At 48.7% G+C, this 25942-nt stretch overlaps 2 protein-coding genes across 5 annotated transcripts; one reads left to right on the top strand and one right to left on the bottom strand.

Annotated features, from left to right (window-relative positions):
* Positions 1-315: 315 nt before the first annotated feature.
* Positions 316-9315, bottom strand: TMEM74B (transmembrane protein 74B). Of its 4 annotated transcripts, none has more exons than XM_081868097.1 (2): positions 8742-9315; positions 316-2498 (listed from the first exon to the last, which is right to left on the bottom strand). In XM_081868097.1, the coding sequence occupies exon 2, from the start codon at positions 2453-2455 to the stop codon at positions 1754-1756; it is 702 nt and encodes a 233-aa protein (XP_081724223.1). In that variant the 5' UTR covers positions 2456-2498; positions 8742-9315; the 3' UTR covers positions 316-1753. The 4 variants fall into 4 exon arrangements, with proteins under 4 accessions (XP_081724223.1, XP_081724224.1, XP_081724222.1 ...); XM_081868098.1 differs by having other exon boundaries at positions 316-2495; XM_081868096.1 differs by lacking the exon at positions 8742-9315 and adding an exon at positions 7305-7846 and having other exon boundaries at positions 316-2489.
* A 7416-nt stretch (positions 9316-16731) lies between these two features.
* Positions 16732-24503, top strand: LOC309345140 (uncharacterized protein C20orf202). Its single transcript, XM_081868200.1, has 2 exons — positions 16732-17061; positions 23658-24503. The coding sequence occupies exons 1-2, from the start codon at positions 16996-16998 to the stop codon at positions 23877-23879; spliced, it is 288 nt and encodes a 95-aa protein (XP_081724326.1). The 5' UTR covers positions 16732-16995; the 3' UTR covers positions 23880-24503.
* The last annotated feature ends 1439 nt before the right edge of the window (positions 24504-25942 follow it).

The following is a 25942-nucleotide window of genomic DNA, read 5'->3' as shown; positions in this document are numbered from 1 at the left end:
TAAAACGAGTGACTATTCCAAAAATGTGAACAACCCCCACCATGTGTGGTACAGTCCACCCTCCCATCTTCTGCTGCTGTGCTTGTAGATTCAACCCTTGGCTAGTTTAACTCCTGCTTAGAGGCCTTTTCTTGTATTCCCAGTTTTAAAACAATTACCGTATTTTTTGCTCTATAAGACTCACTTTTTCCCTCCTAAAAAGTAAGGGGAGATGTGTGTGCGTCTTATGGAGTGAATGCAGGCTGCACTGCTATCCCAGAAGCCAGAACAGCAAGAGGGATTGCTGCTTTCACTGCGCAGCGCTCCCTCTTGCTGTTCTGGCTTCTGAGATTCAGAATATTTTTTTTCTTGTTTTCCTCCTCCAAAAACTAGGTGCGTCTTGTGGTCTGGTGCGTCTTATAGAACAAAAAATATGGTGCTTTTTTTCCTCCTGCTTCCAGTTATAAGCAATTATAGGAATTTCTGGGGGCAACAAATGGACCAGATTTGATGGGCGAGTGATGGCACAGCATTCAAAACAACGCTTCCCCTCAGTTTCTCATGATTTCAATACTGAGTGATACACATTTCCTGGGATGTGGCTGCACATTTTATATTTAGCTGAGAGTGGCACTTTAAAAAATATTAGGAGGGGGGATTTACCGGCAGCTGTACCTTTTAGAGGTCACCTTTCGTTTGCCCGCTTCTGAGCGATATCCATTTTTAAACTTCCTGCTGACACATTTTCATTTGCATTGCCCACATGCCGGCCTTCATTAATGTTTCATGCTTTGCATTTGAGACGTAATTGTATCTCCCGACTGCAGCGAGTGCCTCCCTGCATCCGAGGCTGGCGACTTGGCGGGCGAACCCATTGACGAGGAAGCAGAACCGTGGAAGGTTCTTTGAAAGCGCTGCTCCCTTCTCGCTTTCCACGAACAACTCAGAAACAGTTTGGACATGGTGTTCTTTTCCCAGCGAGGCCGGGGAAACGGGTTTGCTGGTGTGGCAAGGCGGTGTGTTTGTGAGTCAGGCTGTGTGGCTGCGCGTGAAGGTGTTGCTTCGACAGACCGAGCATGTCGCAAGTGCGAAAGTTGCAGCAAGTTCTTGGGAGCTCTAGAAAATTCATACAAACCATGGAGCAGTTGGGTGTGTTCTGAACTTTTGCTGGGAGCGGCGACAGTTGCACACGTCTTCCCGATGGAACTATTGCTAAGAGTGTTTGCTGCAGGGAGGGGTGGAACAAAGGAACCCAGCTCAAAAGTACAGGCCTTAAACTGTGCTTGGTAGTATACAAAGAATTCCAAAGAGGGCCTCTGAAAATGTGGCTTTGGCTCTGTGTCTTCAGCATAGGTGATTTGGTTGTGCAACAGTTTTTTCAATAAAAAAAAGTTGTGGGTTTTTTTAACCACAGCAGTGGTGCAGTACGTAGCACAGAACAATTTCAGAGGGGGGCCGTGAGTTTTCTTGGAAATCTTTTCTTTTCTTATATTTCCAAAATATAAAGCAACATTTAGCTTCCCAAAGTCCATCCTCATCCTTTCGTGTGTAAGTGAAAGAGGCATTTAAACAAGAGGTGACATTTCCTCTACTGTTCCCCATTGTGGTGCAAAGTTATACTTAAATATGAATATTGAACCTTTCCCCTCCCACAACCCCCCAACAAATCCTCCTCTGAGCTCAGTGCTTTTAACTTGTAGAATAGAATCACAGATTTGTAGCGTTCGAAGAGGACCCTTCATCTAGTTCAACTTACATCACCTACGAAGAAAGGTCAGCAGCTCTGGCTGGTGTTTGTGACTTCGGTCATCTGAATGACCTCGTTCTCGACCAAAGTCTGCCCCCCTTCTCCATTCAGCTGCCTCATCCTCAGGTTTATAGACCCGTAAGTCTTCCGGGGAGCCCTGGAAGTCGGGAACGACCTCCTCCGGTAGAGCTCCCCTTTGTAGATGGAGACCATCAGGAGGGTGGAGAGCAGCATCCCGCCCAAAGTCAAGAGCCCCAACCCTGCGATGATGCACTTGTCCAGGTGGGAGCCTAGGTGGGCGTAATACATCTCCAGCCTCTCCATCTCCCGGGCGGACACAGAATCCGGGTCGACTCGCGCCTCCCGCGGGATGCTGTAGGCGACAATCACCAGCAAAATCCCGCTGACCAAGAAGACTAAAGCCAAGATGAAGCCATAGTCCACTGAGTTGCCTGCTGCGTCCGGCAAAGGGCCATCCTCGGACCGTGGGGAGAGGTCTCCCCTAGGGGGTGCTGTGTGCTCCCTGAGGCTGCTTCCTGTGCCTTGACGGTTCCGGAAGGAAGTTTCTGCCTCTTCCTCTTCCTCTTCTTCCTCCCCCTGGTAAGAGGCGTTCTCAATGCCCAAGCCAGGAGCTGTCCGTGGTGCTGAAGGTCCCCCTTCTGGGACTCCCCGGCTGGGCCCAGGTACATTTCCCAAGACTGTCAGTTCCAGGGGCTGTGAGGACGCCATTGGGATGCAGTCACCTTGCTCATCCCTCTCAGCACTTCAGCTGCTGGGGAAGAAGAACGGAGAGGAGGAATCAATGAGAACTATTTGCACCCTGGCCTTCATTCACTGAATGCTCTGGTTATCTCCCGCTTGGACTACTGCAATGCGCTCTACGTGGGGCTACCTTTGAAGGTGACCCGGAAACTACAACTAATCCAGAATGCGGCAACTAGACTGGTGACTGGGAGTGGCTGCCAATACCACATAATACCGGTCTTGAAAGACCTACATTGGCTCCCAGTACGTTTCCGAGCACAATTCAAAGTGTTGGTGCTGACCTTTAAAGCCCTAAATGGCCTCGGTCCAGTATATCTGAAGGTGCGTCTCCACCCCCATCATGCAGCCCGGACACTGAGGTCCAGCGCTAAGGGCCTTCTGGCGATTCCCTCATTGTGAGAAGCAAAGCTACAGGGAACCAGGCAGAGGGCCTTCTAGGTAGTGGCACCCACCCTGTGGAACGCCCTCCCAGCAGATGTCAAAGAGATAAACAACTACCTGACATTTAGAAGACATCTGTTCAGGGAAGTTTTTAATGTGTGACATTTTAATGTATTTTTCATCCTTGTTGGAGGCCACCCAGAGTGGCTGGGGAGGCCCAGCCAGATGGGTGGGTTACAAATAATAAATTATTATTATTATTATCAAATCACTGACCCACCACACCTCTCAGGGACCTCAGGGGACCTTCCTGACATGAAGCCAATTCTTCCAGGGTTCGCTTCCAGTCCTCTACCAATGAATGGGGGAGAGCTCTCCTAGGTTCAATCCTGAAGGCATCTTCAGGTAGGACTTGGTGGGAAGGTCTCCTGCCTGAAACCCTGGACAGCCTCTGCCGGTCAGTGCAGACCATACTGAGCTAGATGCATCAATGGTCCAACCTTGTATAAGGCATCTTCTGTGTTCTCATGCCCTCTTCTAGGTGCCGATTGAACACATGGAAGGCAGCATGAAAGGGGCTGGAAGGGACCTTGCATCAAAATTGGTGGTGGTGGGGAAGCATCAGAATCTCCCAGGGTTCCTATACAGCTTTCTGTGTTCCTATGCAAAACCAAATAGGGCCAGTGCATTTTTTCTGAGAAGATGCAGGGTATGCATACTCCTAAACATTTTGTGAATCTTTGTACTTTTGTCCATTTACTGTATTTATTTTTGAACTATAAAAAATAAACTATATTTTTGATAAACTATATTTTAGAACTATAAAAAATAAACTATTTGAACTATAAAATGGTGATTTTCTTGAGTCAAAATGAGAGTACCCCTAATCTTTTTTTAAAGGAGAAAAGCACTGAATAGGGCACTCCATCCCGCAACATTTTGTTGAAGGCAGCACACACGTTCACCACCTTTCATCTTCAGTGCGGCATGCATATTCTGCGCTTTCTATTCTTAGTCAGGCAGAGGGCCAATAGAGAGCAACTGGGGCAAGGTCGAACACCAAGCCCATTTGACCAGACAGGGATTGGGAACATGGATATCCTTGGTCAAAGTCCAACGTTCTATGCACTACATAAAGAAGACAAGAAGAGCTGGCACTGGATCCGGCCAACGGCCCATCTAGTCCAGCATCCTGTTCTCACAGTGGCCAAGCAGATGACCCAAAGGGAAACTGATAAACAGGATCCGTGCACAGCAGCACTCCTGCAGTTTCCATCATCTGGGATTCAGCAGCATCGCTGCCTCTAGCTATGGAGGCAGACCACAGCCATTATGGCTAGTAGCCATTGATGGCTACATCCTTGTCCTCCTTTAAAGCCATCCAAGTCGGTGACCATCGCTGCTTCCTGTGGCAGGGAGTTCCATAGTTTATCTGAGCCCTGCTATCTTAAGTTATCCCCAGGGATACAGGATCATCCCTGGAATTCCTTGCAGAGGAGGTAATAATAATAATAATAATAATAATAATAATAATAATAATAATTTTATTTATACCCCACCCTCTCCAGCCAAGACCGGGCTCAGGGCGGCTAACACCCGATATAAAAACAAATTTATTGAAATGCAACGTAAAAACAAGATTAAAATACAACATTAAAACATTAAAATACAGCCTCATTTCAATGGAAACTCAAATCAAAAACTTTGGGGGGGAGGAAAGCGTCAAGTCTTCACCAAGGCCAACTATCCAGACTGGTCCTACGTGGGCCAGAAAAAAGCCAGGGAAGTCCCCAAATAGGAGTTCCATCACAGGAGGAGAAAGGAAAAAAGAAGAGAGGGAGGGAATCAGATTACAATCTAGTGGCATGCGATTTTTGTTAATTAAGTGTGTCTCTTGAGCCTGGCGAGGTGAGTCCTGATCTTGCCCGCACCCTGTGTGACTAAGCGGCTGATATCCTGACTTTGCTGCAGCCTGCTGGCAGGGCAAAAGCTCTGCCTGAGGCACCTCCTTGCAGGGAAAGTGCGGCTGAGTAGACACCTCTTGCAAGCGGAAGAAGCAGAAAAGATCAGCAGAAAAGGAGGTGTGCAGGAGTCCGCCAGTCTTACACACACACATACACTTGCGATTTTTAAATTTCTTTTAATCCACAGAAGTTCGACACAAAGGACCTTCGTGGTAAGAGTGCTGGACTAGGATCTGGAAGGTAAAGGTAAAGGGACCCCTGACCGTTAGGTCCAGTCATGGTCGACTCTGGGGTTGTGGCGCTCATCTCGCTTTATTGGCCGAGGGAGCCGGCATACAGCTTCCGGGTCATGTGGCCAGCATGACTAAGCCGCTTCTGGTGAACCAGAGCAGTGCATGGAAATGCCATTTACTTTCCCGCCAGAGCGGTACCTATTTATCTACTTGCACTTTGATGTGCTTTTGAACTGCTAGGTTGGCAGGAGCAGGGACCGAGAAACGGGAGCTCACCCCGTCACAGGGATTCGAACTGCCGACCTTCTGATCGGGAAGTCCTAGGCTCTGTGGTTTAACCCACAGCGCCACCTGCGTCCCTAGGATCTGGGAGACCAGGGTTCAAATCCTTACCAAGCCAGGAAGCGCATTGGGTGACCTTAGGCCAGTCCCAGTCTCTTAGCCTAACGTACCTCACAGGGTTGTTTTGAGGGTAAAATCGAGGCCAGAAAGAACCATGCATGCCACCTTGAGCTCCCTGGATATGAATGAGATATAAACGTAATCAGCAGCAGCAGCAGCAAGCAAACCAATAGCCACTGGGCAGGCGTTGCTGACTTTGGACACATTTGCAAATTTGGGATATTGTTGTGTGTCACCACACAGAAACACACCATGGCCAATCACACACCACAACCTGTTTCATTGGCTATAGCAGAATGATTTTTTCTGCTGGCATGGGGAAGGGGGCACTCTTGTGGGGTCAGACCTAAACCCAGTGGGACTTCTGAATAAGCATGCATAAGAACTGGGCCGTCAGACCCATTGACCATCAATGAAGGAGACAAACCCATAACTTCATTTTGCTGCATCATGTGCATCCTTGGACAGTTTGCCCACTTTTGTGGCTTGCCGTGGCTGCTACCCAGCATGACCCCTCCCCCCCCCCCCCCCCGCTATGCAGCATGCCATTTATTTCCCTGCTCTCTCCCTCTCACAGGGTCTCTCAACCCTGCAGGTTGAAAAGTCTGGGATTCCCCTGGTGAGATTGCAGCGCAGCAGGTGTGATCCTGATCAGCACCAGGATGTGGGCCTTGCATTGGAGCACTCAGAAAACGAGAAGCGAAAGAGGAGTTGTAAAATAGAAATCAGCGCTGGGCTGCCAATGCAAAGCAACTTCGGTCTCACACTCACCCAAGCTGCGAGAGGATAGTAGGATAGATCCATGGCTGCTCAGAACACACCCTTTACTCAGGCATAATAATATTTATTATTATAATAATTTATTATTTATACTCTGCCCATCTGGCTAGGCTTCCCCAGCCACTCTGGGAGGCTTCCAACAAAGTATTAAAATACCACAATACATCAAACATTAAAAGCTTCCCTAAAGAGGGCTGCCTTCAGATGCCTTCTAAAAGTCTGGTAGTTGTTTTTCTCTTTGACATCTGGTGGGAGGGCGTTCCACAGGGCGGGTGCCACTACCGAGGAGGCCCTCTGCCTGGTTCCCTGTAACTTGGCTTCTCGCAGTGAGGGAACTGCCAGAAGGCCCTCGGCACTGGACCTCAGTGTCCTGGCTGGATGATGGGGGTTGGAGACGCTCCTTCAGGTATACTAGACTGAGGCCATTTAGGGCTTTAAAGATCAGCACCAACACTTTGAATTGTGCTCGGAAACCGACTGAACAAATTACTCTAGGGCAGCCTTCTTCAATCGAGGGGTGCTCTCCAAATGTTGGGGAAGACTGCTCTAGGACAACCCGCCTTCCTCTTCAGCACCCTGCACAGTTACCGTAGGGAATAGCACCAGAGTGGCCCATCTAGCCCAACATCCTGTTCCCACCGTGGCCTGTGGAAAACCCACAAACGGGATTCGAATACAAGAGCAAGTCTCCCTGCGGTTTCCAGCAGTTCAGAAGCACTGCTGCCTCCAGCCATGGGTGGTTAATAGTGATGCTGTCCTCCGTGAATTTGTCTAATATTTGGGCTCACGCATCCTGGTCTTTGGTGCCAGCATTGAAGGATGACTTCATAGCTGCTCCCTCCTCCTCTCCCGCGCGTCCCCAATCCCTTCCACCCAGATTACAACCTTTTATCGTTTGGGAATAATCTTCCCCCACGCCCTGCCGCTGTCTCAGACACGCATGCAGCAGTCCTCTCCGTCTCCCCAGCAATGGAAGCCCCAAGGAATAAGCGGGTGGGCGCGCACGGCTGCCTATTCCCACCCCCCACCCCACTTCCAGCTGCCCTGTCCTACCTGTCCTTGCCCGGCCTGCCTGCCTGGCTGCCGCGGGGCGCATGCTGCCTGTCTGGGGACATCCAGCAGGTTCTCCTAGCTGGGGGTCAGCGCTGCAAGCGACCATGGATGCTGCCGCTGTCTGCCGTGGGCTCCTCCTCCTGCGATGGTCGTTGCTCGGCCAGCCTGGAGCGAGGGAGTGGAGTGGAGGCTGGGCGTAGGGGGCGGGGGAGAGAGAGGTGGGCTGCTGGCTCGGTTTAGAAGGGGTTTTAAACCTGAGTGAAAGGGGGGGGGCGGGAGAGAAAGAGACAATGCCAAAATCCTGCAGCGGCGCCCCCTGGCGACGGCCTCGGGCGCCGCAACTCGGCTCGCGCAAGGCGTGGCTGGCCGGCGGTCGCTGTCCGTTCAGCACCACGGCGCCGCAGTCGGCGCGCCGGTCTTGCTCCTTGCGAGTAGGTGGGGGGCGTGCAGGAAAGGGAACCGACGGTCCGCTTTCTCGCCCTCCTTTTCACCGCCCCCCCCCGTTTCTCCCCACAAACTGATCTTTCCAGCACTCTTTCTCTCCGTGCAATGCAACCTTCCTCTGTCTCTTTCTCTCTAACCGGAAAATGGAGCCCCCCCACACACACCCCACACCCCGGGCTCTGGCTGTGCTAGGATCGCTCTACAAATCGCGCACCACCAGGGGCGCCGACTTATTAAAAATATTGGGGGGGCGGGGGCCCATACCGACTTATAAAAAATATTGGGGGGGCCCAAGACCTCCAAACCGCTGCTGCTGGGGGAACGAAAGGGGCGAGCCCTGGGCTGCCCCTACCTTAAGTGAACCTGTGAGGGCCCGCCCTTTGCGGCAGCCGATTGGCTGCCACCGTGGGCGGTGAATATTAATGAGCTAGGGGGAATCCCCACTTCTCGCGGGGCTGACGCCAGCCCCGCGAGATTGTTGATGGGTCGAGAGCCCGCAACCCCACCCCCTCTCTAGATCGGGAGTGGCTTTGTTTTAACTCATTACTGAATGTATTTTAAAAGGTAACTATCGTCAAACAAGGAAAATAAAAAATACCAACATAATTTTGTGATTTTACAAAGCATAATATAACTAATAATTTTCTTAAATTATTGGGGGGGCAGAGCCCCCCCAAACGAATTTTTGAGGGGGCTCGGGCCCCCTCAGGCCCCATGGAGTCGGCGCCTATGCGCACCACCACCACCACCACCCGGCACCAGCGCACGGGAGAAGGGAAACGGGGCCAACCCGTGGCCCGAGGCTGCGACGCAATCGCCCGATGGCACCTCCAGCTCCGCAATAAGCTGCTGCGCGGGCCCCCTTCCTCCTGCCCTAGAGGCCTCTGGGTGTGGGGGAGAGCCGGGGGGAGGAGCTGCCTGTTGCGGAGTCTCTAGCCTGTAGCCTCCTGGGGGCCAGAGGGAGGGAGGGGCGCGGGGAGAGTCGCTTCTTACCTCTCCCACGGCGGCGGCTGCTGCAGGCAAAGGTGGGGTCCTCTCCGCCGCCAGGGACCCTCCCCCACTCACCCCCCCCCCAGCCAGCCAGCAAAGGGAAGGGTGGGAAGGGCATTCCCTTCCCCACCACCACCGCAGCTTCGTGCCAGCTGGCTCCAGGAAGGCCAGAGGATGGGTAGGGGCCCCTCAACGCAGTCCCGGGCTTGCGAGAGAGGAGCCGCATGCGGGCAAAAGGCAGGCGAGGGAGCGGGCAGAATTGGGCATCCCGGATTGGGGAGGGGGTGCGATGGCTGCTGCCAGGAAGGATATGCAAACTCCCACCTTGATCTCCAGGAGGTTTCAGGGATCCCTGCGGAACCGCCGGCTGGCTGCTGGCTTGTGCGTGTGTGTGCCTGCATTTGTTTATTTGTGGGTTTATACGAGGCACCTTCCAAAATAAGCTTTAACGGTCTTCGATCTGCACCGCTAGCGCTGTTACAAGATGCCACACAATGCTCGTTTTGCATTTGTAAGAGCAGGATCTTTTAGTGCGGCAGCAATTACCCTCCGGAACTCCCCGCCTATTGACCTCAGCCAGTCGCGTTCTTTCCCGCACTTGCTAAAAACGTTTTTGTTCAGGCAGGCCTACCCAGGCACGCTCGTGGATCTGTTTTTAGTTTATTCTGATTTTGTATAATTTAAAAAACATACCAAGAACTGACTTAGTTGGTCTTTAAGGTGCTACTGGAAGGAATTTGTTTTGTTTTGACTATGGCAGACCAACACGGCTACCTATCTGTAACTTAAAAGAGTTGGGTTTTTCTTTACTTATAATTGCACTGCGTTATTCTCTTTGTAAACCGCTTTGAGGGTGTGGGTGGGTGTTTTAAAACAATCAAATGGATAAATGGAAGAGGGTAAGGGTTTGGTGATTTGAATATTTTAATGGGAATACAAAAAGGGGAGGTGTGAGGAAGTCAAAGAAATAAGCTAATGAGTTTAAAGTTATAAAAAAACGGATTTGTTTTTTAACTTTCTTATTTCTATTTTTCTATTTTTCTTGTTTTTTGTACCTTGTATTTTTGTTTGAGAGTTTTCTCCTTTTTTCTTGTTTTACTATGCATTTTTGTACTTATGATTTTGTAAAATCTTAATAAGTATTCTTAAAAAAAAATAAAAATAAAACAATCAAATGGTGTATAAATATTATGAAATAAATTACAACGTGAATAAATAATAGGAAAAATACTGTGGCATGTTGTTACTTTAAGAGGAATGTAGGTGAAGGTTCTTGTTATGAGTTTGGTGGGGTCAGTTTGGATGACCATCTGTCATGGATGCCTTAGCTGAGATTCCTGCATCACAGCGGGTTAGACTAAAGGATCCTTGCGGGTCTCTATCATTCTATGATGCCCTATGTACTTTCCAAACCTGTGCTCCTCAGATGATGATTGCAGGGTCTGGGTCAGTGGCGTCACAACGGGGGGTGGGGGCGGTGCGCCCCGGGTTCCATGTTTGTGGGGGTGACAAGAAGTCACCCCGCGGGGCGGTGCAAGCAGCCATTGCGCTGCCGCAGCCGCATGTGGAGGATCCTCCGTTTGCGGCTGCAGCTGCGAGCAGAGGATCCCGGCACCGGCAGCAAACCGCTATGTACAGAGCATGTGCGGCGTCGCACACATGCACTGTACTAGTGACTGCACATGTGCTGTATAGTGGTTTGCTGGCGCCACCGCTCCAGTGCCATACGGACAGTGCCAGGATCCTCCATTCACAGCTGTAGCAGCGATGGATCCCGGCACCATCCGTATGGCACTGGAGCGAGGCGCCGGCAAACTGCTAAGTACAGTGCATGTGCGGCGTTGCTACGTACGCCGCATGCGTCGTACGTAGCGATGCCACACATGCGTCCTACATAGCGAAGCCTGCCCCAGGTGTCATGACGTCTTCCTTCGCCCCTGGTCTGGGTCAGTTCAGATGCAGAGAGGCAGCCCATGAGGTACTGTGGTCCTAAGGCATTCATATTATTATTATTATTATTATTATTATTATTATTATTATTATTATACCTCAGGTTACAGACGCTTCAGGTTACAGCAATTCAGGTTTCAGACCCCATTAATCCAGAAATTGTACCTCAGGTTAAGAATTTTGCTTCAGGACGAGAACAGAAATTGCGCCGCGGCAGCACAGCTAAAGTGGCACCTCAGGTTAAGAAGAAGAAGAAGAGGAGTTTGGATTTGATATCCCACTTTATCACTACCCGAAGGAGTCTCAAAGCGGCTAACCTTCTCCTTTCCCTTCCTCCCCCACAACAAACACTCTGTGAGGTGAGTGGGGCTGAGAGACTTCAGAGAAGTGTGACTGGCCCAAGGTCACCCAGCAGCTGCATGTGGAGGAGCGGAGACGCGAACCCGGTTCCCCAGATTACGAGACTACCACTCTTAACCACTACACGACACTGGCTCAGGTTTCAGGTTAAGAACGAATCTCCAGAATGAATTAAGTTCTTAACCCGAGGTACCACTGTATTATTATTATTATTATTATTATTATTATTATTATTATTATATTTATAGACTACAGCAACTCCCCCCTCCCTGACCCTCAAGTCTGCCCTGTTGCTGCGCCGAGTACCCAGGTGCGCACAGGTGGGTGAGACCATCTCTGCCATGCTCACCCACCCAGGCCCCAGTGATCCAGACAAGAGCAGTCTCCTCATCCACAATCAAATCATGGATGGCGGAGGTCTTCCTCTGAGCTGACCTGGAATTCAGCAACTGCAGCCATAGACCCAAGGGCTGCCTGATAGCACAACCGCAATTCCCCAGATTGGAGGAGGGGCTGGCCTGTGGCACAGTCGTCAAATAATAATAATAATAATAATAATAATAATAATAATAATAATAATAATATCTTTATTGTCATTGCCCCCTCTCAGGGACAACAAAATTTACTGCCTGTGCAGCGTGCCCCTTACCTGGCCTGTCCCACCTCCCACAACATAACTCCCCTTACCCAGAACCACTGTGATTGGCGGAAGGGGGGGGGAGCTTGCTTTTCCTCCAGCTCCTCTCTTCCCAGGCACATCTCCCCTCCAACAACAACAAATTAAAAAACAGGTTTTTTATATGCTTTTTATTGAGTTTTCTGTAACATATTCAAACAAAATAAATACTCTATAAAGTTCAACAATCATATGTCTACTTATTTACTACCCACTCTATTGCACACGGACTTCCCTCCCTCCCTTCAACAGGCTTTCGTATTAAATTTTCTTTTTCACAGGTTCTTATTTGCATTCTATACACATCACAAGATTTATTTTAATCCTGCTACAGTCTTTAAACTTCTACAGTTGTTACCTATATACTCAAGAAATTTACTCCATTCCTTTCTGAACTTTGTTTCTTCTTGGTTACGGATCCTGTGGGTCAGTTTTGCTAATTCTACGTATTCGACCATTTTTGTCTGCCACTCCATGAGTGTTGGTATTTCCTGAGTTTTCCATTTTTGAGCTACTAAGATTCTGGTGGCAGTCGTAGCGTACATAAATAGTCTACGGTCTGCTTTTCTTAATTCATCACCTATGATCCCCAGCAAAAAAGCTTCTGGTTTCAAATTAAAAAACAGTTAAAGCAATTGTAGCAATTGTCTCTGCCTTGCAACTGGCGTTGAACTAGGAGATTTAGACTGGTTGCAGGTGCAAAGGTCATGAGACCCCCGCCGCTCTCAGCTGCTGGGGCAGGCATCCCTGATGGCAAGAGGGGTTAGAGCAGGCTTCTTCAACCTTGGCCCTCCAGATGTTTTTGGCCTACAAGTCCCATGATCCCTAGCTAGAGATTGAGAGCCAGTGTGTTGTAGTGGTTAAGAGCGATAGACTCGTAATCTGGTCAACTGGGTTCGCGTCTCCGCTCCTCCACATGCAGCTGCTGGGTGACCTTGGGCCAGTCACACTTCTCTGAAGTCTCTCAGCCCCACTCACCTCAGAGAGTGTTTGTTGTGGGGGAGGAAGGGAAAGGAGAATGTTAGCCACTTTGAGACTCCTTCGGGTAGTGATAAAGCGGGATATCAAATCCAAACTCTTCTTCTTCTTCTTCTAGCTAGCAGGACCAGTGGTCAGGGATGATGGGAACTGTAGTCCCAAAACATCTGGAGGGCTGAGGTTGAGGAAGCCTGGGTTAGAGGATCAAAGTCTCTCCCTTACCCTCTCTCCCTCCTGTTCACTGCCTTGCTAAAGACAGCAGTCCCTTGCACCAGGTATGGTCTCTGTGCTGCTTGAGAAGCTCCTATTATTGTGCCCCACGCGCTGGGTATTTTATCCCATACGGAAGTGGGGCAAGATGCAGCTTTGTGGAACAGCTTCTGCCGCATCAAAAGACCCAAACCTCATGGGCTCCCTCCTGTAATTGCTGATGCAATTAACAAACGAAGCCTGAGAACGCCAGCTCAGCTATCCCCAGATAGCTTTTTGCCTGTTTCATTACAACTTGTTTGCATTGTTAACTATTTCACCCCCAGTCCAAACTTAGGAAGCTGTATAATGCAGAGCCACACCCTTGGTTCATGTGTTCTGCCTCAGCAAGGACTCTGAGACATTCTAGGGAGCAGGCAAATATGTATTGAATAAGCAAAGAATAAACCACTGAACCTAGGGCTTGCCAATCGGAAGGTCAGCGGTTTGAATCCCCGTGACGGGGTAAGCTCCCGTTGCTCAGTCCCAGCTCCTGCCAACCTAGCAGTTCAAAAGCACATCAAAGCCAGTGTAGTGTAGTGGTTAAGAGCAGTAGACTCGTAATCTAGGGAACCGGGTTGGCGTCTCCACTCCTCCACATGCAGCTGCTGGGTGACCTTAGGCTAGTCACACTTCTCTGAAGTCTCTCAGCCTCACTCACCTCACAGAGTGTTTGTTGTGGGGGAGGAAGGGAAAGGAGAATGTTAGTCGCTTTGAGACTCCTTTGGGTAGTGATAAAGCGGGATATCAAATCCAAACTCCTCCTCCTCTTCTTCTTCTAAGTGCAAGTAGATAAATAGGTACCACTCCGGCAGGAAGCTAAACAACGTTTCCGTGCACTGCTCTGGTTTGCCAGAAGTGGCTTAGTCATGCTGGCCACATGACCTGGAAGCTGTACGCCGGCTCCCTCAGCAAGTACAGTGAGATGAGCGCCGCAACCCCAGAGTCTTTGGCGACTGGACCTAACGGTCAGGGGTCCCTTCATCTTTACATAATTGCTGATCATGTTAACAGAAGGAGGGACCTGTTTGATCAGAACATGAGCCCAAGAAACAAACCTTCTGTTTCTCACAGCGGCCAGACAGATGACCCCAAGCAGGGTTGGATTGTCTTCCATAAATACAATTTTAACATTGAGTCTGTAAGTGACTGTGGAGTCCAATTCTGGATCCACATGTCCTTCCACAGGGGTTTCTGGGTAGGAGTTGATCACAGTGCGGCTTTGCCAAGCATGCCTTCCTCTTAACACGTTTCTCCCTTGCATCCTAAGTTCGAGTGTCTTCAAAGCCCATGACACCTTTGATAAAGGCTGTTCTCCAGCTGGAGCGCTCGCAGGCAAGTGTTTCCCAGTTGTTGGAGTTTATATTACTTTTTTTTAGATTTGCCTTGAGACAGTCTTTAAACCTTTAAACCTCTTTTGTTGACCACCATTTTTCCATTTTTCCATTTTAAAGTTCGGAATAGAGTATTTGATTTGGAAGGTGATAATCAAGCATCCGCACAACATGACCAGTCCAACGAAGTTGATGTTGAAGAATCATTGCTTCAACACTGGTGATCTTTGCTTCTTCCAGTATGCTGGTATTAGAGAAGAGAGGTGATAGTTTAGTGATTCTTTATTGTAATTGATAAGTGTAAACTGTTTAATTGTTATTTGCTGATGTTTAATTTTAATGTTTACTATTATACGCTAATGGACTATTGAATATTGCTTTATTTGATGTAAGTTGTTTATTTTAAAATTATTGTGACTTTTGTATTGGATCAGATTGTTATGTGATGTTTCTTGATCTTGTAAGCCTCCTTGTGTGTAGCAATTCAGAAAGGCGGTATACAAATTAAAAGTGAAATGGGGAAAAAATGTTGCCCAAACGCCTCAAAATAAAGTGAAGAGATAGGATTTGGTGTCTCAAAAATAAAGTGAAGAGATAGGATTTGGTGTCTCAAAAAGTTTTGAAGTTGTGCATCCTGCGAAAGCCTCAGAGAGATTTGTCCCATTGCTCACACCCTCGCCTAGAAGAGGGCGATACCCCTGCCAGCCCAAGATGTGCTGTGCCAAGGAAGGGGATCCCTTGGCACTGCTAGTTCCTCCTTTCCCCAGATTTACTCATTCAGAAACATTCTGTCCTTGCTGTTCCTTGTGACAAAGCCAAGCCGGAGCCTGAAGAAGCTGGAACTGTGTCACATACAAACAAATGAAAAGGCGTCGCATCGTGACTGAGGTTTCCTTGGAAACGCATCTCCAAGGCTGGCGACAGGTCACCGGAGCCTGGAGAGATGTGCAGGGCCATTTTCTCCTCGGTGCTGCGAAAATACTGTTGCAGCAGCTGCCTTGGGAAAAGGCAGGCTTAATTCTCTATTTTGTCCAATAATAATAATAATAATAATAATAATAATAATAATAATAATAATTATTTATTATTTATACCCCGCCCATCTGGCTGGGCCTCCACAGCCACTCTGGGCGGCTTCCATAGAAAGCAAAAATACAGTAAAATATCACACGTTAAAAACTTCCCTGAACAGGGCTGCCTTAAGATGTCTTCTGAATGTCAGGTAGTTGTTTATTGCTTTGACATCTGCTGGAAGGGTGTTCCACAGGGCGGGCGCCACCACCGAGAAGGCCCTCTGCCTGGTTCCCTGTAGCTTTGCTTCTCGCAATGAGGGAACCGCCAGAAGGCCCTCGGCGCTGGACCTCAGCGTCTGGGCAGAATGATGGGGGTGGAGACGCTCCCCATGTTGGGGAAGGGCATTGGCTCAGTGGAGAACATTTGAACGTCCCCACTTGGCAGGCAGAATGTTCCAAATTCAATACCCAATGGCATCTCCAGATAGCACTGGGAATGCCCAGGATCTGAAACCTTGGAAAGCAGCTGCCAGTCAGTGTAGACATTACTGGGCTAGATAGACCGGTGGTTTGATTTAGTATAATCAATCAATAGCAGATTCCTATGTCCCCACTGATTAGCAGAGCCTCTCTGGCACACCCCTTTCTCGCCATCACCCGCTATTTAACTGGAGACCCTAGATGTCATACCATGGGGACTGCGTGCTGCCTTTCCAGGGGGCAACCACACTTTGATCAGTTCCAGCAAGGTAGCAAGAAGGTTAGATGTGCCATTGGCCTGATCAACAGACAGGCCTTTCTTAAACCACCTACAGTACAGCGGTACCTCGGGTTAAGAACTTAATTCGTTCTGGAGGTCTGTTCTTAACCTGAAACTGTTCTTAACCTGAAGCACCGCTTTAGCTAATGGGGCCTCCCGCTGCCGCTGCACTGCCGGAGCACGATTTCTGTTCTCATCCTGAAGCAAAGTTCTTAACCCGAGGTGCTATTTCTGGGTTAGCGGAATCTGTAACCTGAAGTGTATGTAACCCGAGGTACCACTGTATTCTCGGCTTACATTCTCTCGGGACACATGTGGTTTACAGGCTGCCACAGAATTGGGCATGATCCGTTTGCCCCTCGCAGCCGCCAGAGCCTTGTGTTCCCCTTGCAGAGCAGACAAAAATGCCAGTCTCTGCCTTGCTCAGCTACTCTTGATTCCACCTCCTCTGATCCAAGAAAGGAACCTTTTTTTACTTGATGACTCCCCTTCCTGTCTGTCCGTCTGTCTGTCTCTCTGTCTTTCTGTCTGCCTGTCCTCTCTCTCTCTCACACACACACAAGCACACATATCAGGTGCTGCTTGGCATGGCATAGAGGAGCTCCTGATCAGCCCCGCTCAGAATGTGCTGCAGAAAGATGGAATTGGGGGGGGGTGGAATTGGGGGGGGGGGAGAGAAACACCCACACTCTCACCCAGGCACACATGTTCCAAGCCGAGTCACCAGTTGCTTCTGTTCTGCTGGCTGCACGGTGCCACTGCAACTGCGTAGAGGCTTGCGGAGGGGGGGGGGGTGGGCTTCAGTTCGGCTGGAAGAGGAGGCGGCAAGCAGTGGGAGAGGGAGAGATTGGAGCTCCTGGCCTGTGCATTCGGAAGCCCCATGCTGCCCTCTCAGCGGGCAGAGCCTGGCGCTGCCTGAACGCCCCACGTTTCCAGCATGCAGCTGGAAGAAGAGAGAAAGCTGCGTATCGAACAGGCCCTGGCGTGGCTGAGGACAGAACTGGTAAGGCAAAACCCACCTCCCTTTGTGCGGGTCCTCCTCAGGCAGAGAGGGGAAGAGAGGTAAGACTCCCTGGGCGCTCGCAAGAGCAGGCCAGCAGGCAGGAGTTAGGCAGGTGAAGCTTTTCAGAGCTGCTGGAATGCAAAAGGCTTCACCCGCAGGATTTGTGCCAGTCACCAAATAATAATAACAACAACAACAACAATAATAATTTATTATTTATACCCCACCCATCTGGCTGGGCTTCCCCAGCCACTCTGGGCGGCTCCCAATCAAGTGTTAAAAACAATACAGTGTTAAATATTAAAAACTTCCCTGAACAGGGCTGCCTTCAGATGTCTTTTAAAGATAGGATAGCTGCTTATTTCCTTCACATCTGAAGGGAGGGCGTTCCACAGGGCGGGCGCCACTACCGAGAAGGCCCTCTGTCTGGTTCCCTGTAACCTCACTTCTCGCAATGAGGGAACCATCAGAAGGCCCTCAGCGCTGGACCTCAGCATCCGGGCAGAATGATGGGGGTGGAGACGTTCCTTCAGGTATACTGGACCGAGGCTGTTTAGGGCTTTAAAGGTCAGCACCAACACTTTGAATTGTGCTCGGAAACATACTGGGAGCCAGTGTGGGTCTTTCAAGACTGGTGTTATATGGTCTTGGCGGTCACTCCCAGTCACCAGTCTAGCTGCCGCATTCTGGATTAATTGCAGTTTCCGGGTCACCTTCAAAGGTAGCCCCATGTAGAGCGCATTGCAGTAGTCCAAATGTTGAAAAGTGCAGGGGTGGGGTGAGGAAGCTGCCAGGTATCCACAGAGCAAACCTTCTATTTCAGCTCTTGAGCTTCTCCAGGTGGCACAGAAGTTTGACCCTCCTTTTCTATGCTGTTTGCAGAGCCACAGGTACCCTCCTTGCATTTGCCTTCCAACCTTTTTGCGAGATGCTTTGTGCAACATAAGGATCTCATTTGATCCACACGACAGGTTAGTCCTTGAGATGGCAATTGACCCTACTGGCCTCTCAGTAAGCTGATTGGGGACTGCAGGCAAGAGAGAGAAAGAGAGACTCGGACTGCTTTGGCACGGAATTTATTTTGGAACGAAACCTTCTTGTGACATGCCAGTCACAACGGCTATGTTCTAACTCTACTGGGAATCACAGAGTGCTCTTGCTTAAACTTCTCTAGGAAGGGAGTTCCCAATCCTGGGAGCAGCTACCAAGAAGGCCCTGTCCTCTAGGGCAGCTGGATGAAAGCCAGCTGGCTACTCCTGAATTTTAAGTGAGCAGGGACAGCGTTCTTCACACACCAGCTTATTCATCCCAGGGAGATCTGCTGGAACTTATTCTTTCCATTTTCCTTTCTTCCATTTTCCAAGATGAGCAGTTGGCACTCCCTGTTCTGAAAGCCTGGCAATCTTCAAAAGGTGGGCACTTTGCTTACCACTGCTGCAACCAGCTTTCCTGCTTCCCAGAAGTGCCACGCTGTCAAATGCTGCCGCTGCCGCTCTGTGGGTGGTAGGCAAACAGCACACAATTCCCTTGATTTTTAAACAAAACACCATAGTGTGCCACCAACTGTGGTGGCTTTTAAAAGAGCATTTGAAAACCCATTGAGGATCAAGCTGTGAATGGCTACTGGCCATGATGGCTAGTACCTACCCCTACTGCCATAAGATGCCTGCCTCTAAATGCCATTTTCTGGAAACCGCAGAAGGGGAGAGTGACCTTCTTTCTGTAGGCCCTTAAAAGGTAAAGGGACCTGACTGTTAGGTCCCATCGCGGATGACTCTGGGGTTGCAGCGCTCATCTTGCTTTATTGGCCGAGGGAGCCGGCGTACAGCTTCCGGATCATATGGCCAGCATGACTAAGCCACTTCTAGCAAACCAGAGCAGTGCACGGAAACGCCGTTTCCCTTCCCGCCGGAGCAGTACCTATTTATCTACTTGCACTTTGACGCGCTTTCGAACTGCTAGGTTGGCAGGAGCAGGAACAGAGCAATGGGAGCTCATTCTGTTGTGGAGATTCGAACCGCCAACCTTCTGATTGGCAAGTCCTAGGCTCTGTGGTTTAGACCACAGCACCACCCACGTCCCTCTGTAGCCCCTTAGAGGGATGCAATGGAATAATGGATCTTTTCAGTCATGGCTCCCTTGCCCTAGGGAGGCATGCCTGGAGCCACCATTATTTTTAGGCAACAGGTGAAGACTTTCTCCTCGCCAGGGGTTTTGGCACTTAACTTGGAAGAAAGAGGCGTGAAACAAAAATGAACGTCTTACAAATGGAAAGAGAAAGAGAGGAGGAATTGGGAAGGGGGAAGAGGAAATAGCCAGAAAAACCACAAATTCTGGAAGCTGGCAAAAAAATGTGACTTACACCATGAGGGCAAGTGCACCCAGAGAGAGTGCTTCTTTCCCAGGCAGCAGACAGACTGAGTTTCTCTCTCTTGCTCTGCCGAGATGGAAAGGGTAAAGTTTCACTCCTTCCTCCTTAGTATTCATAGCTTTGCACAGCAGACCGAACACCCAGAGACTAACGCTGATCAAGGTGACTCAAAGGTCGAGACAGGATGATGAGCCGGATGGTGGGAGGAGGTGAATATCGGAGTGTTTCTGCTGCAAGCTCGCTGGCACAGGGCTGATTTGTTTCTGCAATGGGAAGTGTCAGGACTTGGGCATGACAGGCTGCCATGTCTCCGATGATTTGGCCAATGCTGACATCACTCAGCAGGGAGGGAAAGTCACTTTGCGCAATCTCAGTGACACTCTGCTATAAGGTGACGTCACATTTCCAGGGCCTTGAAAGCACATTATCAATCTTAACACAGCCCTCAATTTATATCCAGTATGTGCCCCTTTAGAGAGAGCAATATTGCCCACACTTTCTTTGAATAAGGGAGACATTTGTCATTTCAGCTGCTGCCAAACTTGTCGTGGGGTTTGGGGGGAGGCAGCATTGCCATTTGGGATGGAACCTTTTCTGATTTTCTCTGAAATCTTGTTTCTTTCAACGTATCTTCGCCTTGCTATTCTGCTCACAATGAGCATCCATAGTTGCTTATAACAATATCACAGTTCACAAATAATACTCAGGCAGTAGCAAACTAATCTCCCAAGAACCTCCAAAACAAAACAAAACAAAACAAAACAAAACAAAATCACTGAGAAACTAGGAAGGAGGGGTGAAGATGACCTCTCAGGGGAGGGAGAGAATTCCAGAGCCCAGACACAATGGCAGACCCTCCAAATGTCCCTATTTTCCAGGGACATCCCTAATATAGAGAAGCTGTCCCTGTTTCAGATTTGATCCCAGAATGTCCCCACTCCATGTGGGGCTGCCCTTGAGACTGACCCAGAAACTCCAGCGGGTGCAGAATGCTGCGGCGAGACTCCTTACGGGGTCCTCACTGCAGGATCACATTCATACCAACTGCACTGGCTCCCGGTGGGGTACAGGATCAGGTTCAAGGTGCTGGTTGTAACCTTTAAAGCCCTATACAGCCTAGGACCCTCGTACCTACGGGAACGCCTCTCCTGGTATGTCCCATGGAGGACCTTATGGTCTTCAAACAAAAACATCTTGGAGATCCTGGGCTACAGGGAGGTTAGGCTGGCCTCAACCAGAGCTAGGGCTTTTTCAGCCGTGGCCCCGATCTGGTGGAACGCTCTGTCCCAAGAGACTAGGGCCCTGCGGGACTTGACATTTTTCCGCAGGGACTGCAAGACGGAGCTGTTCCACCAGGCCTTTGGCCAAGGCACAGCCTGATCCCCTCCTTTGGTAATCCTCACAGAACTCTAGCCCAATGGTTGCCATTAATTTAATTTTGAATTGATTTTAAAATGAATTGATTTTAGAATGCTGTTACTTTTATTGTTCTTTGCTGCTCTGAGCCCGGCTTCAACTGGGGAGGGTGGGATATAAATAAATTATTATTATTATTATTATTATTATTATTATTATTATTATTTTATTATCCTTAGGATGTCCCTATTTTCATTGGAGAAATGTTGGAGGGTATGGAGTTATCCGACCCCCTATCTGAAGGCAACCCTGTATAGTGAAGGGGTTTTTAAAAAAAATGTTTAATGTTTTGTTATGTTTTTCTATATGTTGGAAGCTACCCAGAGTGGCTGGGGCGACCCGGTAAGATGTGTGGGGTATAAATAGTAAAATTATCATTATGGAATGGGACGTCCCTATTTTCATCAGAGAAACATTGGAGGGTTTGCAGTGGCGAAGAATGTCTGGCAAACGTTCGAACCTTCCTAATCTCCAAAGGAGATAAGATGCAGAGTGCAGGCAGGATCATAAGATACTGGAAAAGATACTTAGCCCTCAAGCGCTTTCCTAACTCCAGTTTATTAGTGATTTGATTTAATTGATATTCCACCTTTCCTCTAAGGAGTTCAGGCGGCATGCAAACACGGTTCTCCTCTCCCATTTTTTATTCTCACAACCACCCTTTGAGGTAGGTTAGGCTGAGGCAATGGCTGGTCCAAGCTCACCCAGAGAACTTCCTGGCTGAGTGGCGATTTGAACCCTGGGACTCTAACTACTGCACCACACTGCCTCTCCACTTTACCTTAGCACACCCAGCAGCACTGCTCTAAGGTATATCGGAAAGGAAGTCACCTGCTCTACTGCAAATATGGCCGTCAATCCCATGCCTAAATCCTCCAGTGTCATCAGCTAGGATGCTTTTAACACTGGCAGGCCAAGAAACTCATTAACCAGAGAGTCAAACTCGTTCCAATGTGACGTAACAGGTATCTTTGCATTTAACATGCAGGATTGTTATTATTTTAATGCAAATTGCCTTAGCTCTGGGTTGGGGAGCACAGATCACGGGGAATTTCCACCCAATGCAAAATGAGCATCACAGGGAAAAGTTTCCTCAGAGCTGCAGCAGGGAAGGGTTGAATCCTCCCTTCCATGCCTGCTGTGATGCTGATAAAAACTTACTTCACCCTCTGATGCTATTTGCATTTTTGAAACCCAGGGCCGTCTTTACCTAGGGATGCAAGGGATATGGGGCACCCAGGTGCCAAATTCTGGGGGGCATCAGGTGCCCACCACTGAAGCCGCCTAAGCTCTTAACTATCTACCTGTTATGAAATAATAAATAATTTTGATCAAGCTAGAAAAACAAAATATATACCCAGGTATTACCAAAATGTATACCTACTGTTTCACTAAAGGACTTTTGACTTTGTGCGCTCATTTAGCAAAGACATGCTGCGCCAGCGGTGGCGCTTGTCATTCACAACAGCGGTGCTTGTCAGACTCAATGACGGTGCTTGTCACTTCGTGGACAGGCGGAGTCCCCAGATCCCACGCGGTCCCCCCGTCATGTGGAATAACGACTCAAGACAATGTGCTAAATTGGCACAACTTTATTAAATTTCAAATGTGGGTAGACCTTGGCTCGGGCATTGGGCGTTCTCCCTCCCCAGTCCCCAGCCGGGGACCGAGGGAGCATCAGGGTTATTCAGTGGGGGGGGGGGGTGGGCCGGCTCTGGAGAACATATGTTCAAGCAGAGATAGCCGCCCCCGTTACGCCGCTGCCGCAGGGGAGAGCAATGATGACCTTTCAGCGTACAGTCAAGCCTCCCTTCAGAAACCCCTTTAACGGGGAACCCTGGTATTGCCGCCGCAAAGAGGAAGGTGGACTAAAGGATTCCACCCAAGGACTGATACTGCCAAAGTTGTGACGTTTTGCTACAGGAAAGGCGAAACCTGCCAATGCAGGGAAATTCCTTTCCGGCCCTTTAACAGCGACCTTAACGTAGCAGCGCCCGCATAGCTGTGAAGAAACGTTAACCTGCAAAACCTGTGAAGAAAAGTTAACCTGCAAAATAAGTCTTAACTGAGGGTGGGTAGGGTGGGAGAAGCTCTGGAGCCAAGTGAGGATTCCCAGGTAAGATCCTCCCTCTACTGTGTGGGCAGGTAATCCCTCCCCTACCTGGCCTGGCCTCCTTGGCAATGCTTCCCCCAGGTGGGATTGGACAACTGACTGACGTAGGCAGAGACCTCCAGGTATCCCACCTGAGGGAAGGCAAAGCCAAGCCTATGCTGTTGGGGCCGCTCCAGATCTAGGGGCTGCGCGCGTCCACGCAAAGGGCGCCCCCCGTTTTAGGCGTGGAGCGGACATTCTCAACGGCGCTGGGGCTAAACTAAATTTGGGGGCGCTGGGTGGATCTTTGCACCCCGGCGGCGCATATGCTAAAGACTCGCCTGTTGAAACTAGTCCAGTTAAATGCAAAGATGCATTTAACATTGTGCCAAGTTTGTTCCTGAGACCCAAGAGAACATTAAGCATTCCTACATAAGGCTTCCCAGTAACTCTGTAGTGTACACCACTCTTACGATCTTCACATTTTAGGTGCAGGATTGAGAATGTGGTTTCACTTTGACCATGTGTGGCCCAATCCTTTGCCTGTTTACTCAGAAGGAAACCCTGCAATGTTCCACAGGGCTTACTCCCAAGTACACATGCAAAGAGCTGCAGGTAAGATGTGACTGGGAGACCTCCCGCCAAACATTTGTCGAAGCTACTATGCTACAGAGTCACTCAAATAGTTCTCCCTTTCTCGCTTGTTTCCTCTTCTAGTTAGAAATGCAACTCCAAGACCAAGAGCTGCTGGAGAAGTTGTTGCAGCTGCACAGCACCTTACGGGAGCTGAAAGCAGAGTGTGCAGACTGGGAGACCTCCGATCCAAACAGGGATGTGTTTGGGGCCAGAGCCCGCTCGAGTTCAGAGGACATGGGAGCCCCAGTCCTGTCAAGAAGGTCCCTCAGACTCAGAGTGAACAGGAGAAACTCCCTCCCATGACAAACTGAGGGTGGATGCAAGGGCAGGGGGTCATTGGTCAGTGCAAACAGCTTCTTTGGCATTCCAGTGAAAAGTTTCCGGACTGTCTTGGTGCATTCAGAGGTGGAGAACATTGTGTTAGTTTTCCTGATCATAATGCTAGAGCTTATGTCCTGTTTACTGATGTTCCTGCAACACCTGGTGGCATTATGAAACGGTGGCTTCTTGACCGATATAGTACCAGCATCTCGCACTAAATTTCATTCACACCAGTGGAACAACAAGGAACATTACTGGGGAACTTTGCTACCCTCCCACTCTTTCTGCACTTGCATTCTTCTGTTCCTCTATGAAAACAGCAGGAAAGAACTACGTATATGCTGGAATACTGCCCCAAATTTCATCACTTTACTCCTGAAATTTACTGGGCTAAGGATGCTGCAAATTAACTTTTTTTCTGCAATCAAATAACATGGAAATGAACACTAAACATGTACTACATGCTGTTTGTTTTACCAAATGTGGCTTCTATGTTGTGTGAAAGCTCAAATATAATGCAGAAATTAACTGCAGTTAAGGAAACATCGGGGAAACAGAATAAACTGCAGCTTGTGTGTGCCAGCTCAACTCTTAAATATGAAAGAGGGGAAAAATCAAAATATAATTCTGTGACCGGGAAGCAGAATATATTACTATTCAAATCAAGTGTTTGCATAATTAAGATATGTGTGCTTGCATTATGTCGTGATTCTGCAGTCATGACTTGGCTTTTCAAATGATTCATCTTTGCATTTTTTTTGCAGGGTGGCAGGAGGTGGGAGATGATGCCATTGCAGGCAGATGGAGGAAATCCTAAACTGTTTCAACATCAGCCCCACCAGCAATGGCATCAACATTGATAGTTATATAGTGCCAAAAATTACTGGGTCCCTACAGTTACATTTTAAAAAATATATATACCGTAATTCATAGTCTCTGTAAACCAGTATTTTTTTTCAATCTTCAAATCCAGATATTACAAGTTCATTAATAAATTACAAGTTCATTAATAAATTAATAATAAATTACAAGTTCATTAATAAATTACTAAATGTCAGTAATGGTTGTTCTCTAATTAAACAAGTTAACTTTGCCATTAGCCATTCCTCTAGGCTGTATCTTTCCAACTTTGTGCATATAGCAATCTCACCGCTGCCATCATAAATTGGAGTAATCTCCCATCATACTTTTCCAGTTATGCATTAACCCTGAAAGAAAGAGTTCTGGCTTCAATTGAATATTAACTTTTAAAATTTTCTGTATCAATGTCTGTACGTGCATCCAATATTTTTTAGCCTTTTCACTTGTCTGCCAAGCATTATAAAATACAGTGGTACCTCAGGTTACATATGCTTCAGGTTACATACGCTTCAGGTTACAGAGTCCGCTAACCCAGAAATAGTCCCTCGGGTTAAGAACTTTGCTTCAGGATGAGAACAGAAATCGCACGGCGGCAGCGGGAGGTCCCATTAGCTGAAGTGGTGCTTCAGGTTAAGAACAGTTTCAGGTTAAGAACAGACCTCCGGAACGAATTAAGTACTTAACCCGAGGTACCACTGTTTCCCTTCATGTTCTTGGCATTTCCAGCAAACATTTGAAACACCTTTATACATTCTGAATAGTTTCTCAGGTTGGATCTTAATGAGTGAATACTATAGTTAGCTGCAAGGCAGAGAACCCGAAGTATTTATTGGCCTCGCTGATGTGGTCCAAAGGAAAGCAGCGCAATAGGTTTGGCACCAGCCTGGCTACAGGGGTTGCTGGAAGGAGGCACACAAGGCACCCTCCAACCGCCTTAGGGACTCCATTCTGTATTTCTGTAGGGTTTACTCCTTAGCCTTTTCTTCTCCCAAAGATGTCCTGCAAGGCAGCAGAGATTTAGGATCAGAGTTTTCCTTCTCCTAGATGGGCTGCCATGCCAGGTTGATGAGCCCCATCTGCACCATAATAGTGTATTACTGGTAGATAGATTTAGACTAGGCTATGCACAGATCTAGGGATGTATGGAAGTGAGAGCTGGACCATAAAGAAGGCTGATCGCTGAA

Source organism: Podarcis erhardii (genome assembly GCF_964252035.2).
Source record: "Podarcis erhardii genome assembly, chromosome: 6".
In the NCBI taxonomy this organism is placed as follows: Eukaryota; Metazoa; Chordata; class Lepidosauria; order Squamata; family Lacertidae; genus Podarcis; species Podarcis erhardii.
The sequence above is the reverse complement of the archived record's forward strand: the minus strand, read 5'-3'. Positions and strand labels throughout refer to the sequence as shown.

Excerpts from the sequence above, each read along its gene's own strand:
- TMEM74B (XM_081868096.1), bottom strand. The coding sequence starts at position 7,366 with ATGTCCCCAGACAGGCAGCATGCGCCCCGCGGCAGCCAGGCAGGCAGG. Across the intron at positions 2,490-7,304 it reads GGCAGGCCGGGCAAGGACAG|TGCTGAGAGGGATGAGCAAG; the intron begins GTAGGACAGGGC and ends CAGCAGCTGAAG.
- LOC309345140 (XM_081868200.1), top strand. The coding sequence starts at position 16,996 with ATGCAGCTGGAAGAAGAGAGAAAGCTGCGTATCGAACAGGCCCTGGCG. Across the intron at positions 17,062-23,657 it reads CGTGGCTGAGGACAGAACTG|TTAGAAATGCAACTCCAAGA; the intron begins GTAAGGCAAAAC and ends TTCCTCTTCTAG.